The sequence below is a fragment of the Hemitrygon akajei genome, unplaced genomic scaffold, assembly GCF_048418815.1.
Source record: "Hemitrygon akajei unplaced genomic scaffold, sHemAka1.3 Scf000058, whole genome shotgun sequence".
Classification (NCBI taxonomy): domain Eukaryota; kingdom Metazoa; phylum Chordata; class Chondrichthyes; order Myliobatiformes; family Dasyatidae; genus Hemitrygon; species Hemitrygon akajei.
The window spans coordinates 3,516,997-3,533,137 of NW_027331944.1; the positions used below are offsets into that span (position 1 = coordinate 3,516,997).

Here is a 16,141-nt window from a genome sequence, read left to right on the forward strand (position 1 = left end):
TATCCAATCCACCATGTGAGAGTCTACTCCCATCTCCGTTAGTTTGTGCCTTAAGATCTTGGGCTGGATGGTGTTAAAGGCACTAGAGAAGTCAAGGAATGTAATCCTCACAGCACAACTGACCCCCTCTAGGTGAGAGAGTGATTTGTGCAGCAAATACGTGATAGCATCCTCCACTCCCACCTTCTCCTTATACGCAAACTGAAGAGGATCCTGGGCGTGCCTGGTTTGTGGCCTCAGGTTCTGTATTATCAGCCGCTCCATGGTCTTCATCACGTGCGACTGCTTGGTCAAACTGCTTGGTCAATCAGATGCTTTCTGCTGAGTCTGAGCTATTCAAGTTTTGGTTGTCTTGATTTGGACAGTCCAACTGCCAAAACTGCCAGAATCTCTCGAGTCAAAGCCTCAAATTTCCAATCCTTCACTGGCCCACTCACTCACTGGCCGCGTTCCATGACACTACTGTTTGTTTCCTTTAATTCCATGTCCGCTATGCCAGTTTCCTGAGTAGACACTGACGCAAAAAAACTGTTTAAGATCTTCCCCATCTCGTGATACTCCACACATAGACCACATAGACAACCACTCTGATCTTCTAGGGGACCAATTTTGTCCTTTACTATCCTTTTACTCTTAATATACTTGTAGAAACCCTTCGGGTTTAACTTCAAATTATCTGCCAACACAACCTCATGTCTTCTTTTTGCCTTCCTGATTTCCTTCTTTAATATTCCCTTACATTCTCTATACTCTTCAAGTATCTCATTTGTTCCTTGTTGTCTGTACCTGCTAAACACCTACTTAACCAGATCGCCAATATCCCTTGAAAAACAAGTTTCCTTATCGCTGTTAACTTTGCCTTTAATCCTGGCAGGAACATGCAAACTCCGGATGTAAGCGCAGTTCAGTAACTCCACTTACTGAATACATCATTGCCAGAAAACAACTTATCCCAATCCACTCTTCCCAGATCCTCTCTCATTTCCACAAAATTGGCCCTTCTCCAGTTCAGAACCTTAACTGGTGGACCAGTCCTATCCTTATCCATAATTATCTTGAAACTAATGACATTATGGTCACTAGACCCAAAATGTTCGCTTACACATACTTCTGTCACCTGACCTGTCTGAGTCCCTAATAGGAGATCAGGTACTGCACCCTCTCTCACTGGTACCTCAATATATTGATTTAGAAAACTTTCCTGAACACATTTGACAAACTCCACGCTGTCCCGTCTACGCACAGCTGTGAGATTCTCCCTGACTAGCAATGCCACTCCTCCCCCTCTATCACGTCTGAAACAACGTAACCTCGGAACATGAAGCTGCCAGTCCTGCCCCTCCTGCAAACCAAGTCTTACTAATAGCAATAATGTCGAAATCATCATGTGCCAATCCACGCCCTAAACTCATCTGCCTTACCTACAATACTCCTTGCATTGAAATAGATGACCTGAGAACATTTCTATCACGTACAAACCATTGATATCTGTCTATACAGGCAGTCCTCGCATGACTATTATCCCCCTCCACATCACTATCTGCTCTAACACTCTGCCCCCTCCCCCTGCAACCTTGTTTAAAACCCCCGGAGCAGAACTTGCTAACCTACCGGCAAGGATGTTAGTCCCCCTCCAGTTCAGGTGCAAACTGCCCAATTCGAACAGGTCCCACCTCCCCTGGAAGAAAGCCCAATTGTCCAGAAACATGAACCCCTCCCTCATGCACCATCCCCTCATCCACGTATTTAGCTGCATTATTTCTAGCCTCACTAGCACGTGGCACGGGCAGCAATCCTCATTTGGGATATCACATTCCCATCCGCCATTCATCCTCTGGGCGCTCTGTTCCCACTCCCCCTTCCTGCTGTTGGATCTCTCCTCAGCATCCCCCTTCGTCCTGTGGGATCTCTCTACCCCATCCCCCTTCATCCTGTTGGATCTCTCTACCCCGTCCCCCTTCCTCCTGTGGGATCTCTCTACCCCATCCCCCTTCTTCCTGTGGGATCTCTCTCCCCCATCCCACTTCCTCCTGTGGGATCTCTCTTCCCCATCCCCCTTCCTGCTGTGGGATCTCTCTACCCCATCCCCATTCATCCTGTGGGATATCTCTCCCCCATCCCCCTTCCTCTTGTGGGATCTCTCTGCCCCATCCCACTTCCTCCTGTTGGATCTCTCTTCCCCATCCCCTTCCTCCTGTGGGATTGTGGGATCTCTCTTCCCCATCCCCCTTACTCCCATGGGATCTCTCTAACCATCCATCTTGTAGGGACTCTATTCTCATATCCCCCCCCCCCACTCCCGGGGAGGTTTCTCTACCCCATCCACTTACCTTATGTGGGATCCATTTTCCCCATCCCAAATCCTCCTGCGGGATCATTATTCCCCTTTCTTCGTCCACCTATGGGATTTCTTCCCCATCCTACTTCATTATCCCTCGTCCATCCGATTTCCTCCTGTGGGCTCTCACATCCCCACCCCCATTCCACCTGTGGGATCCCAATTCCCAATCCCCCTTTCTCCTGTGGGACCACTGTTCCCATCACCCCACTCCCTGTGGGATCTGTCTTTTCCATACACATTCATCCTGAGGTATCTCACTTCCGCATCCCCCTTCCTCTTGTGGGATCTCTCTCCCCCATCCCCCTTCCTCCTGTGGGATCTCTCTCCCCCATCCCCCATCCTCCTGTGGGATCTCTCTCCCCCATCCCCCTTCCTCTTGTGGGATCTCTCTCCCCCAAACCCTTCCTCATGTGGGATCTCTCTCCCCCACCCCCCTTCCTCCTGTGGGATCTCTCTCCCCCATCCCCCTTCCTCATCTGGGAATTCTCCTCGGCGTGTTGGGGAGGAAGCAATAAGAAGAGGGACGCCTCACGTCTTAATAAGCTGGTAAGGAAGGCGGGCTCTGTCGTGGGCAAAGTACTGGAGAGTTTAACATCGGTGGCTGAGCGAAGGGCGCAGAGTAGGCTACAGTCAATTATGGAAAACCTTGAACATCCTCTACATAGCACCATCCAGAGACAGAGAAGCAGTTTCAGCGACAGGTTACTATCGATGCAATGCTCCTCAGACAGGATGAAGAGGTCAATACTCCCCAATGCCATTAGGCTTTACAATTCAACTGCCAGGACTTAAGAACTTTTTTAAGCTATTATTAATGCTTTTTGAGATAGTGATTTAGATGCATATCATATTCTTACTGAGTTAAGTATTGTATGTAATTAGTTTTTGCTACAACAAGTGTATGGGACATTGGAAAAAAGGTTGAATTTCCCCATGGGGATGAATAAAGTATCTATCTATCTATCTATCTATCTATCTATCTATCTATCCTTCCTTCTGCGGGATCTCTCTCCCCCATCTCCCTTCCTCCTGTGGGATCTCTCTCCCCCATCCCCCTTCCTCTTGTGGGATCACTCTTCACCATCTCCCTTCCTCCTGTGGGATCTCTCTCCCCCATCCCCCATCCTCCTGTGGGATCTCTCTCCCCCATCCCCCTTCCTCTTGTGGGATCTCTCTCCCCCAAACCCTTCCTCATGTGGGATCTCTCTCCCCCATCCCCCTTCCTCCTGTGGGATCTCTCTCCCCCATCCCCCTTCCTCTTCTGGGATCTCTCCTCCACATCCCCCTTCCTTCTGTGGGATCACTCTCCCACATCACCCTTCCTTCTGTGGGATCTCTCTCCCCCTTCCCCCTTCCTCCTGTGGGATCTCTCTTCCCCATCTCCCTTCCTCCTGTAGGATATCTCTCCCCCATCCCCCTTCCTCCTGTGGGAACTCTCTCCCCATCCCCCTTCCTCTTGTGGGATCTCTCTCCCCCAACCCCTTTCTCATGTGGGATCTCTCTCCCCCATCCCCCTTCCTCCTGTGGAATCTCCCTCCCCCATCCCCCTTCCTCCTGTGGGATCTCTCTCGCCCATCCCCCTTCCTCTTGTGGGATCTCTCTTCCCCATCCCCCTACCTCCTGTGGGATCTCTCTCCCCCATCCCCCTTCCTCTTGTGGGATCTCTCTTCCCCATCCCCCTTCTTCCTGTGGGATCTCTCTCCACCATCCCCCTTCCTCTTGTGGGACCTCTCTTCCCCATCCCCCTTCCTCCTGCGGGATCTCTCACCCCCATCCCCCTTCCGCTTGAGGGATCTCTCTCCCCCATCCCCCTTCCTCATGGGGGATCTCTCTTCCCCATCCCCCTTCCTCCTGTGGGATCTCTCTCCCCCATCCCCATTCCTCCTGTGGGATCTCCCTCCCCCATCCCCCTTCCTCCTGCGGGATCTCTCTCCCCCAGCCCCCTTCCTCCTGTGGGATCTCTCTCCCCCATCCCCCTTCCTCCTGTGGGATCTCTCTTCCACACCCGCTCCCTTCTGTGTCTTTCCATCCTTTACCTTAGGTGATGTCTCTTCCTCCATCTCCCATCGACATTTCCCGATTTTCAAGTCTTCCTCACTGTTTGACTTTCTCCCCTTCACCCCTGCCCTTTCCGACTGTCTCACGTCAGGAACACTTTACTAACCATCAGGGAATGAAAGAGAATATGTGGAGTTTACAGGGTCACACCGACAGATGAAATTACTGACATTCGGTGAATTCATTGGAGCTGGTCAGTGAGGGACATTGACAGTGATGGGAACTATGATCAGTGAATTAATAAAGGGTTTAATGTTCCCTGAAATATCCGAGTGAGAGAAATTGCCTCAGACCCACGGTTTTAATCACTATGTTCATCAATTTGTCTGTTTGTGTTTAGACTGAACAATAATAAACTGGGGGATTCAGGAGTGAAACTGGTGTCTGCGGCTCTGAAGAACCCGGAGTGTAAAATACAGAAACTGGGGTAAGTACCAGACTGTGGGGGATTGTGTTTACAGTCACTGGGTGTCTGACACTGAGCATTAATGTGATCAGTAATTGTGTTACTGATAAACACTGAGGATTTGTACCGTCTCCTGTCTCTCTGTGTCCTTCACCCTCACTCTCTCTCATCTCCAGGCTGAGGGGTGTCGGTCTCACAGATTCTGGTACCGAGGATCTCATCTCCACTCTCAGTACAAACCCATCACTGATGGAGCTGGACCTGAGTGAGAATAAACTGGGAGTTTCTGGAGTGAAACGGGTGTCTGCGGCTCTGAGGAACCCGGTGTGTAAAATACAGAAACTGGCGTAAGTACCAGACTGTGGCAAATTGTGTTTACAGTCACTGGGTGTCTGACACTGAACATTAATGTGATCAGTAATTGTGTTACTGATAAACACTGAGGATTTGTACCGTCTCCTGTCTCTCTGTGTCTTTCACCCTCACTCTCTCTCATCTCCAGGCTGTTCAGTGTCGGTCTCACAGATTCTGGGACTGATGATCTGGTCTCCGCTCTCAGTACAAACCCATCACTGACGGAGCTGAACCTCGGTGGAAATAAACTGGGAGATTCAGGAGTGAACCTGGTGTCTGCGGCTCTGAGGAACCCGGAGTGTAAAATACAGAAACTGGGGTAAGTACCAGACTGTGGGAGATTGTGTTTACAGTCACTGGGTGTCTGACACTGAACATTAATGTGATCAGTAATTGTGTTACTGATAAACACTGGGGATTTGTACCGTCTCCTGTCTCTCTGTGTCCTTCACCCTCACTCTCTCTCATCTCCAGGCTGAACAATGTCGGTCTCACAGATTCTGGTGCCGAGGATCTCGTCTCCGCTCTCAGTACAAACCCATCACTGACGGAGCTGAACCTGGGATCAAACTCGCTGGCCGATCGATCTGTCCCCGCTCTCCGCCGCCTCATACAGACCCTCCCGAGTCTGGAGTGGATCGGGTGAGTGTTTGTGTTGATGTTCAATGTGATAAAATATCGGATCTGCGGGTTTTCTGGTGATATTTGTCTGTGAGTGTTGTTGAAACATTAACCCCGGTCCCCTGTTACTGACACTGTTGTGTAATCTGTCTATTTCATCTTTATTCTCCCATCTGTTTCAGGCTGTGGGGGAATCAGTTCAGTCAGACCGGGAGGAAGGAACTGAGATCTCTGCGGGAACCCAGAACCGGACTGAGAGTGAATCTGTGAACATCTGAATGTTTGAACATCCCCGCCCGCGGGTTGGGGACATTTTTGCCGACTCCCCGCCCTCCCCTTTAACTCCCACCCTTACCGTTAATGGCCGTGTGCCGGGGCTGATTCCAAACGGTTTTAACGGAACCGGCTCGGGCCTCGCGCTGTGTGCGTCGCTCGCAGCGGTCTCGCAGTGGCGTGTTTCCGCCTGCTGTCCGGCGGGGCAGCTTCCGCCGGATGTGCGTGTTCGAGACACTCCCACATGACACCACGGGGATTTACCCGGACAGGAAGAGCCCGGGGGTCCGGGGCTCAGTCTGGGACACCGTTGTCCCGGGGTGGGGGGGATGATCCCGGGAGAGAATCATTTTGCTCCCTTTGCTGAGGACGGTGCATTCGGCAGCCTGGCCGATATAATGATGTTAAATTGACAAATCCCTCGGCAGTGACCCTGGATCTGCAGCGATCCCGGACACGGCCCTGAAGTGTGATTTTATAATCATCGGTTCCCCGATGCAGAGTGACGGTGAGAAACGGGACTGATTATTCAACCGGTCACTCCTTGTCGCTGGTCAGTTATATCGTTTTGAAGTCTGACGTTAAAAAATATAAATGAAGGTTTCTTATTGCTGTATTCACACTTATGGATAATAAAATTTGCTGTAAATTACCAAAAGTTTTGTGATAAAGAAAGGATTATTTCTCATGTAACCACATAACAATTACAGCATGGAAACAGGCCATCTCGGTCCTTCTAGTCCGTGCCGAATGCTTACTCTCCCCTAGTCCCATCGACCCGCACTCAGCCCATAACCCTCCATTCCTTTCCTGTCCACATACCTATCCAATTTTACTTTAAATGACAATATCGAACCTGCCTAAACCGCTTCTACTGGAAGCTCATTCCACACAGCTACCACTCTCTGAGTAAAGAAATTCCCCCTCGAGTTACCCTTAAAGTTTTGCCCCCTAACTCCCAACTCATGTCCTCTTGCTTGAATCTCCCCTACTCTCAATGGAAGAAGCATATCCACGTCAACTCTATCTATCCCCCTCGTAATTTTAAATGCCTCTACCAAGTCCCCCCCCCCCAACCTTCTACGCTCCAAAGAATAAAGACCTAACTTGTTCAACCTTTCCCTGTAAAATAGGTGCTGAAACCCAGGTGACATTCTAGTAAATCTCCTCGGTACTCTCTCTATTTTGTTGACATCTTTCCTATAATTCGGTGACCAGAACTGTACACAATACTCCAAAATCGGCGTCACCAATGCCTTGTACAATTTTAACATTACATCCCAACTCCTATACTCAATGCTCTGATTTATAAAGGCCAGCATACCAAAAGCTTTCTTCACCACACTATCCACATGAGATTCCACCTTCAGGGAACTATGCACAATTATTCCTAGATCACTTTGTTCTACTGCATTCTTCAATGCCCTACCACTTACACTGCATGTCCTATTTTGATTAGTCCTATGAAAATGTAGCATCTCACAATTATCAGCATTAAACTCCATCTGTCATCTTTCAGCCCACTCTTCTAACTGGCCTAAATCTCTCTGCAAGCTTTGAAAACCTACTTCATTATCCACAACGCCACCTACCTTAGTATCATCTGCATAAGGATTACTATGAGATTTGGTATTATTAGTAAACCCTAATGAAATGTTTTCAAAACAAAAAGTAAAATCCATATTAATGTAATGATCTATAAATTGACAAACTTCAACCCAAAATGTTTCAGCACATTCACAGTCCCAAAACAGATGAAATAAACCACAACCAGAAGTCAATCGACAATAGGTGCAGGAGTCGGCCATTCGGCCCTTCGAGGCGGTACCGCCATTCACTGTGATCATGGCTGACCATCCACAAACAGTACCACGTTCCTGCCCTCTCCCCATATCCCTGTGCTCCGCTATCTCTATCTAACTCTCTTGAAAGCATCCAGAGACTTGGCCTCCACTGCCTTCTGGGGCAGAGCATTCCACAGATCCACAACTCTCTGGGTGAAAAAGTTTTTCCTCAACTCCGTTCTAAATGGCCTACCCCTTATTCTTTAACTGTGGCCTCTGGTTCTGGACTCCCCCAACATCGGGAACATGTTTCCTGCCTCTGGCGTGTCCAATCCATTAATAATCTTATATGTTTCAATCAGATCCCCTCTCATCCTTCTAAATTCCAGTGTATACAAGCCCAGTCGCTCCAATCTTTCAACATAGGACAGTCCCGCCATTCGGGGAATTAACCTCGTGAACCTATGCTGCACTCACTCAATAGCAAGAATGTCCTTCCTCAAATTTGGAGACCAAAACTGCACACAATATTCCAGCTGGGGTCTCACCAGGGCCCTGTACAGCTGCAGAAGGACCTCTTTACTCCTGTACTCAATTCCTCTTGTTATAAAGGGCAACATGCCATTAGCTTTCTTCACGGCCTGCTGTACCTGCATCCTTACTTTCAGTGACTGATGAACAAGGACACCTAGATCTCGTTGTACTTCCCCATTTCCTAACTTGACACCATTCAGATAGTATTCTGCCTTCCTGTTCTTGCCACCAAAGTGGATAACCTCACATTTATCCACATTAAACTGCATCTGCCATGCATTTGCCCACTCACCCAACCTGTCCAAGTCACCCTGCATTCTCCTAACATCCTCCTGACATTTCACACTGCTATCCAGGTTTGTGTCATCTGCAAATTTGCTAATGTTACTTTTAACCCCTTCATCTAAATAATTAATGTATATCGTGAATAGCTGCGGTCCCAGCACCGAGCCTTGCGGTAACCCCACTAGTCATTTCAAAGGGAATAGAATATAAAAGCGGACAGATAATACTGAGCCTTTATAAGACACTAGTCAGCCGCACTTGGTGTATTGTCAACAGTTCTGGGCCCTGCGTCTCAGAAAGGATGTGTTGTCGTAGGAGCGAGTCCAGAGTAGGTTTGCGAGGATGATTCCGGGAACGAAGGGGTTAACATATGATGAGCGTTTGGCAGCTTTAGGCCTGTACTCACTGGAATTTAGAAGAATGCGGGGGGCGGGGATCTCATTGAAACTACCGAACATTGAAAGGACTGGATAAGGTGGGCATTGGAGAGGATGTTCCCTATGGTGGGGGGTATCCAGATCTAGATCTCGTTCAACTTCCCCTTTTCAGCAAGAACGACGAGTCAGCTTACAGAGAGGAGGTGCAGCGGCTAACGGACCGGTGCAGAGCCAACAACCTGTCTCTGAATGTGAACAAAACAAAGGAGATGGTTGTTGACTTCAGGAGGGCACGGAGCGACCACTCCCCGCTTTAAGGTAAGGAGAAGGAAGTTCAAGGGGGATATTAGAGGAAGGTTTTTCACTTTGAGAGTGGTTGGTGCCTGGAATGCACTGCCTGAGTCACTGGTGGAGGCAGATACACTAGTGAAGTTTAAGAGACTACTAGACGGGTATATGGAGGAATGTAAGGTGGGGGGTTGTATGGGAGGCACGGTTTGAGGGTTGGCACAACATTGTAGGCCGAAGGGCCTGTAATGTGCTATAGTGTTCTATGGGTTTCTGGAGCAGCCCCTGTAGAGCTATTCCGGATTGGGAGTTGCTCAACGAACCGGAATTGATCAGAGGGCTCAGTAGTTAGAGGGGCTGGTGTCGCTCTGCTGGTGAAGAATGGCATTATATCAGTAGAAAAATGTGACATCGGATCGGAAGATGTTGAGTCCTTGTGGGTTGAGTTAGGAAACTACACGGGTCAAAGGACGTTGATGGCAGTTACACACAGGCCTCCCAACAGTAGCTGGGATGTGGGCCGAAGATTACAATGGGAACGGACCCTGGTCAGACCCCACTTGGTGTACTGTGCTCAGTTCTGGTCGCCTCACTACAGGAAGGATGTGGGAGCCATAGGAAGGGTGCAGAGGAGATTTACAAGGATGTTGTCTGGATTGGGGAGCATGCCTTGTGAGAATAGGTTGAGTGAACTCGGCCTTTTCTCCTCGCAGCGACGGAGGATGAGAGGTGACCTCATAGAGGTGTGAGAGGCATCGATCGTGTGAATATTCAGAAGCTTTTCCCCAGGGCTTAAATGGCTGCCACAAGAGGACACAGGTTTAAGGTGCTGGAGAGAAGGTACAGAGGAGGTATCAGGGGTAAGTTTTTTACTCAGAGAGTGGTGAGTGTGTGGAATGGGCTGCCGGCAACGGTGGTGGTGACGGATACGATAGGGCCTTTTAAGAGACTTTTGGATAGATACATGGAGCTTAGAAAAATAGAGGGCTATAGGTAAGCCTAGTAATTTCTAGGGTAGGGACGTGTTCAGCAGAACCTTGTGGGCCGAAGGGCCTGTATTGTGCTGCAGGTTTTCTATGTTTCTATGAAATAGAAAAGCTGTTTAAAAGGACAATGTTATGATAGTCATAGGAGATTTTAACATGCAGGTCGATTGGGAAAATCAGTTTGGTAATGGATCTCAAGGGAGAGAGTTTGTTGAATGCCTAAGAGATGGCGTTTTACAGTAATTTGTCATTGAGCCTAGACACTAGATTGGGTGTCGTGTAATGAACCGGGGGTGATTGGTCAGCTTGAGGTAAAAGAACCCTTTGGACCAGTGACCCCTGAGGAGCCTTGTCCACGTGACCTTTGATGCTGTGTCCAATCAAAAGCCCATCAGCCTCTGTCTTAGATACACCCAACGGCCCGGACTCCACTGGTCCAGCGGTAAATACATTCCACACGATCACCACCCTCCGGCCAAAGAAATTTCTCCGCATCTCTGTTGTAAATGGACGCCCCTCTATTCTGAGTCTGTGCCCTGCTGTCCGAGACTCCCCCACCATGGGGAGCATCCTCTTCACATCGACTCTGTCTCGGCCTCACAGCAACATTACTCCTCTGTTAACCCCTTCATTCCCAGAATCATCCTTGCGGACCTCCTGTGAAATCCTTCTGAAGCCGGCACGTCTTTCCGTAGACGAGGGGCCCAAACCTGTTGACGGTGCTCGAGGCGGGGCCTCGCCGGTGCCTTATAAAGCCTCAGCATCACATCCCTGCTCCAAGAGTCTGGACCTCTTCAGATGAATACTGACATGGCGTTTGTCATCCTCACCACTGCCTGCAAGGTGAACTTTCTGCGCATGCGTCCCTTTGCAGGTCAGATTCTCCGATTGTCGCCCCAGTTAGAAAACAGTCCGCACAGTTACTTCAACTACCAAAGTGCATGTCCCCGTGCATTTTCCAACATTGGGTTTCATTTGCCACTCTCTCGCCCGTTCTCCTCATCTAAGTCCTTCTGCATCCTACCTGTTTCCTCAACACTACCTGCCCCTCCACCGACCTTCGTATCGCCTGCAAACTTGGCAACAAAGCCGTCCATTCCATCGTCTAAATCACTGATATACAGCACAAAAAGAAGAGGCCCCAACATCGACCCCTGCAGAACACCACTAGTTACCGGCGGCCAACCAGAAAAGGATCCTTTCATTCCCACTCGCTGCCTCCTACCAATCAGCCGATTCCCTAACCATGTTAGTAACTTCCCTGTAATACCACGGGCTCTTAACTCGGTGAGCGGCCTCATTGTGCGGCACCTTGTCAAAGGCCTTCTGAAAATCCAAATATACAACATCCACCGCATCCCCTTTATCTGTCCTACCTGTAATCTCCACAAGGCATTCCGACAGACTCGTCAGACAAGATTTTCCCTGAAGGAAACCCTGCTGACTTTGTCCTATCTTGTCCTGTTGGCATCTTTCCTATAATTCAGTGACCAGAGTACCTTAAAACTCTGCCTCCTCATGCTAGCCACTTCAGCCCTGGTGAAAAAGCCTCTGACTATCCGCACGATCAATGCCTCTCATCGTCTTATACACCTCTGTCAAGTCACCTCTCACCCTCTGTCGCTGCAAGGAGAAAAGGCCGAGTTCACTCAACCTATTCTCATAAGGCATGCTCCCCAATCCAGGCAACATCCTTGTAAATCTCCTCTGCACCCTTTCTATGGCTTCCACATCCTGCCTGTAGTGAGGCGACCAGAACTGAGCACAGTACTTCGAGTGGGGTCTGATCATGGTCCTTTATAGCTGCAAAATTACCTCTCGGCTCTTAAACACAATCCCATGATTGATGAAGGCCAATACACTGTACGTCTTCTTAACCACAGAGTCAACCTGCGCAGCAGCTTTGAGTGTCCTATGGACTCGGACCCTCTGATCCTGGACACTCACTTTCTCAATAAGCCTTTCATGGGGTACCTTATCAAATGCCTTGCTGAAATCCATATACACTACATCTACTGCTTTTCCTTCATTAATGTGTTTAGTCACGTCCTCAAAAAATTTAATCAGGCTCGTAAAGCGCGACCTGCCTTTCACAAAGCCATGCTGACTGTTCCTAGTCATATTATGCCTCTCCAAATGTTCATAAATCCTGCCTCTCAGGATCTTCTCCATCAACCTACCGACCAGTGAACTAAGACTGACTGGTCTATAATTTCCTGGGCCATCTCTACTCCCTAATGACTTACTGTGTAGATGTACAAAAACAAATACAAATTCAATTCTTCTACTCCAGAAGAAAGTTATACAAAATTGTAAATAAGACAAGTTATTATGAGCCAACAAATCCACTATTTATTCAACTAAACACTTCAAATTTCAGAGATTTTGTAGTTTAAAAAAAATAAACTCCCCCAAGAGCTGTTGCCCAACTTCGACAGAGGCACAATACATCATCTGCAGCTTGATGTGAAAAAGACTCAGGAGCTGGTGGTGGACCTGGGGAGGGCTAAGGCACTGGTGACCCCTGTTTCCATCCAAGGGGTCAGTGTGGGCATGGTGGAGGATTACAAATACCTGTGGATACGAATGGACAACAAACTGGACTGGTCAAAGAAGACTGAGACTGTCTACAAGAAGGGTCAGAGCCGTCTCTATTTCCTGAGGAGACTGAGGTCCTTTAACATCTGCCGGACGATGCTGAGGATGTTCTACGAGTCTGTGGTGGCCAGTGCTATCATGTTTGCTGTTGTGTGTTGGGGCAGCAAGCTGAGTGTAGCAGACACCAACAGAATCAACAAACTCATTCGTAAGGCCAGTGATGTTGTGGGGATGGAACTGGACTCTCTGACGGTGGCGTCTGAAAAGAGGATGCTGTCCAAGTTGCATGCCATCTTGGACAATGACTCTCATCCACTCCATAATGTACTGGTTAGGCACAGGAGTACATTCAGTCAGAGACTCACCCACCGAGATGTAACACTGAGCGTCATTGGAAATCATTCCTACCTGTGGACATCAAACTTTACAACTCCTCCCTCGGAGTGTCAGACACCCTGAGCCAATAGGCTGGTCCTGGACTTATTTCCACTGGGCACGATTAACTTATTATTTAATTATTTATGGTTTTATATTGTTATATTTCTACACTATTCTTGGTTGGTGCGGCTGTAGCGAAACCCAATTCCCCTCGGGATCAATGCAGTCTGTCTCTGTCTGTCTGAAACCATCCTGACCAACAGCGCCACCGTGTGGTCTGCCGGCTGCACCGCCGCTGAGCGACAGGACCAGCATCGCGTGGTGAGGGCGGCCCAGCGAATCGACGGGATGGAGCTCCCGGGACTGGACGCCATCTATTCCAGCAGACTCAGTGACCCGCTGCCGTCCAGCCAAAGGTTCGGGACACTAAAAGCCGGAGCAAGTAGACTGAGGAACGGCTTCGAGCCCAGAGCTGTGGCCTCCGTCACACCACTCCCACAGGACAGTGACGGAAACTGTGAGCACACACATGAACTCAAATACTTGCACTAGCGGCACTTTGTGCATCACTCTGATATTCTGGTGCTGCTGCAACTAATTTTCTGCTACTTATCTATTTAATACTGTTTTTCTATCACTGTCTTGTTTTTATCTACTGTTTTATTTAATTGCCCGAGGAAGCTAAACGGAGTTTCACTGTACCAATGTATAATGGCAATAAAGATCATTCGATTCAATACAAATTATGTATAAAGTAAGAATGGATGGTCACCATAAAGTATCCAAAGGTTGTTTAAAATGAGAGAGAGAGAGAGAGTCAACATGATCTGAGAGGAACGTGTATGTTTCAGAAACAAAGGCAAAGAACAAATGTAAAAAAAATCATTGTATTTCAGTCAGAGGGGTGAATCTATGGAACAGTTGTGAGAACATTTTAAAAAATTAATTTAAAAAATGGGATAGGTAGATGGCCAGGAAAGGAATGGAGGGTTATGGGCTGAGTGTAGGTCGGTGGGACCAGGTGAGAGTAAGCGTTCTGCACGGACTAGAAGGGCCGAGATGGCCTGTTTCCGTGCTGTAATTGTTATATGGTTATAGGGTTGAGAGAGAGGAGCTGGACAAAGTAAATTGGAAGAAGCTGCTGGCAGGGATGTCAGCAGAGCAGCAATGGCGTGTGTTTCTGAGAAAAATGAGGAAGGTGCAGGAGACGGGTATTCCAAAAATGAAGAAACACTCAAATGGCAAAATAGCGCAACCGTGGCTGACGAGGGAAGTCAAAGCCATTGTGAAAGCAAAAGGAAGGACATTCAACAAAGCAAAAATTAGTGGGAAGTTTTTAAAAACTTGCACAGAGCAATTAAAGAAATCATTAGAAGGGAAAAAGATGAAATATGGAAGCAAGCTCGCGAACAGCATCAAAGTGGATAGTAAAAGTTTTTTTCAAGTACGTTGAAAATAAAAGAGAAATGAGGGTGGTTAGAGGACCACGAAAATGAGGCAGGGGAATGGCTGTAAGAATTTAAAAACATGCACTGCACTTAACAAGTTTGAAAAGATATTCAAAAATCATTTAATGAAGAAATATAAAATGCATGATTTAAAATGAATGGGAGTAATGTAAATAAATGATACCTGGAATTGGATTTTGCGTTAAAAGATTATGAATTTTTTCTGTTTTTGATGTGATGATTGACGCCAAATCTGTTCCTGTTCAAGTAATAAGCTGCCGCTTCAGCCGACACCCTATCGGTCTGTTTTAAAGAATATCTGTGCTTTTTGTTGTAATTTTGTCCTGTGAAATCATCGTTATAAATGATGCTTTTTGTTATGTTCTGTATTGACCGAAATAAATTAATTTCATTCATTCATTTAATTAATTAATTCATTCATTCATCCCTTTCTTGAATAATGGAACAACATCTACCACCCCCCAATCCTCCGGAGCCTCTCCCGTCCCAATTGACGATGCAAAGATCATCGCCAGAGGCTCAGCAATCTCCTCCCTCGCCTCCCACAGTAGCCTGGGGTACATCCCATCCAGTCCTGGTGACCTATCCAACTTGATGCTTTCCAAAAGCTCCAGCACATCCTCTTTCTTAATATCTACATGCTCAAGCTTTTCAGTCCCACTGCAAGTCATCCCTACAATCGCCGAGATCCTTTCCCGTAGTGAATACTGAAGCAAAGCATTCATTGACTATCTCCGGATCTCCTCCGGTCCCATACGCACTTTCCCACTGTCACACTTGATTGGTCCAATTCTCTCACGTCTTATCCTCCTGCTCTTCACATACTTGTAGAATGCCTCGGGGTTTTCCTTAATCCTGCCCGCCAAGGCCTTCTCATTGCCCCTGCTGGCTCTCCTAATTTCATCCTCTTTCTGTTTGACGGCGGTTGGCACCCGGCTTAATGATGCAATACCGCCACCTCCTGTTCCGGAATGAGGATCAGACGATAGATTTACATTCTAAATCCATTCACCCATTCTCTCTCTCTCTCTCTCTCTCTCTCTCTCTCTCTCTCTCTCTCTCTCTCTCTCTCTCTCTCTCTCTCTCTCTCTCTCTCCCTCTCTCTCTCACTCTCTCTCTCTCTCTCTCTCTCTCTCTCTCTCACACACACACACACACACACACACAAACACACCACCAATCTACACTTTACCCTTTCTCCTAATTTCATTCTTAAGCTCCTTCCTGCGAGCCCTGTTATATTCTGGATCTCTATTATTACCTCGATTATTTTCGAACCTTTTGTAAGCTTTTCTTTTTTCTTGACTAGATTCACAACAGCGTTTCTACACCACCGTTCCTGTATCCTACCATTCTTTCCCTGTCTCATTGCAACATATCCATGCAGAA

At 47.8% G+C, this 16,141-nt stretch overlaps 2 protein-coding genes across 2 annotated transcripts in view; both read left to right on the forward strand.

Moving 5' to 3' along the window:
- LOC140721618 (NACHT, LRR and PYD domains-containing protein 3-like) overlaps nt 1-6,692 on the forward strand; it is a 56,819-nt gene extending 50,127 nt beyond the window's left edge. Inside the window, exons 10-14 of the mRNA XM_073036430.1 lie at nt 4,740-4,826; nt 4,982-5,152; nt 5,308-5,478; nt 5,634-5,801; nt 5,963-6,692. Of these exons, the coding sequence (XP_072892531.1) occupies nt 4,740-4,826; nt 4,982-5,152; nt 5,308-5,478; nt 5,634-5,801; nt 5,963-6,050 (685 nt within the window). The 3' untranslated portion in view covers nt 6,051-6,692. The remainder of the gene's footprint in view (nt 1-4,739; nt 4,827-4,981; nt 5,153-5,307; nt 5,479-5,633; nt 5,802-5,962) is intronic.
- Nucleotides 1-16,141, forward strand: part of LOC140721622 (NACHT, LRR and PYD domains-containing protein 3-like) — a 1,017,925-nt gene that overhangs the window by 49,120 nt on the left and 952,664 nt on the right. The window lies entirely within an intron of this gene.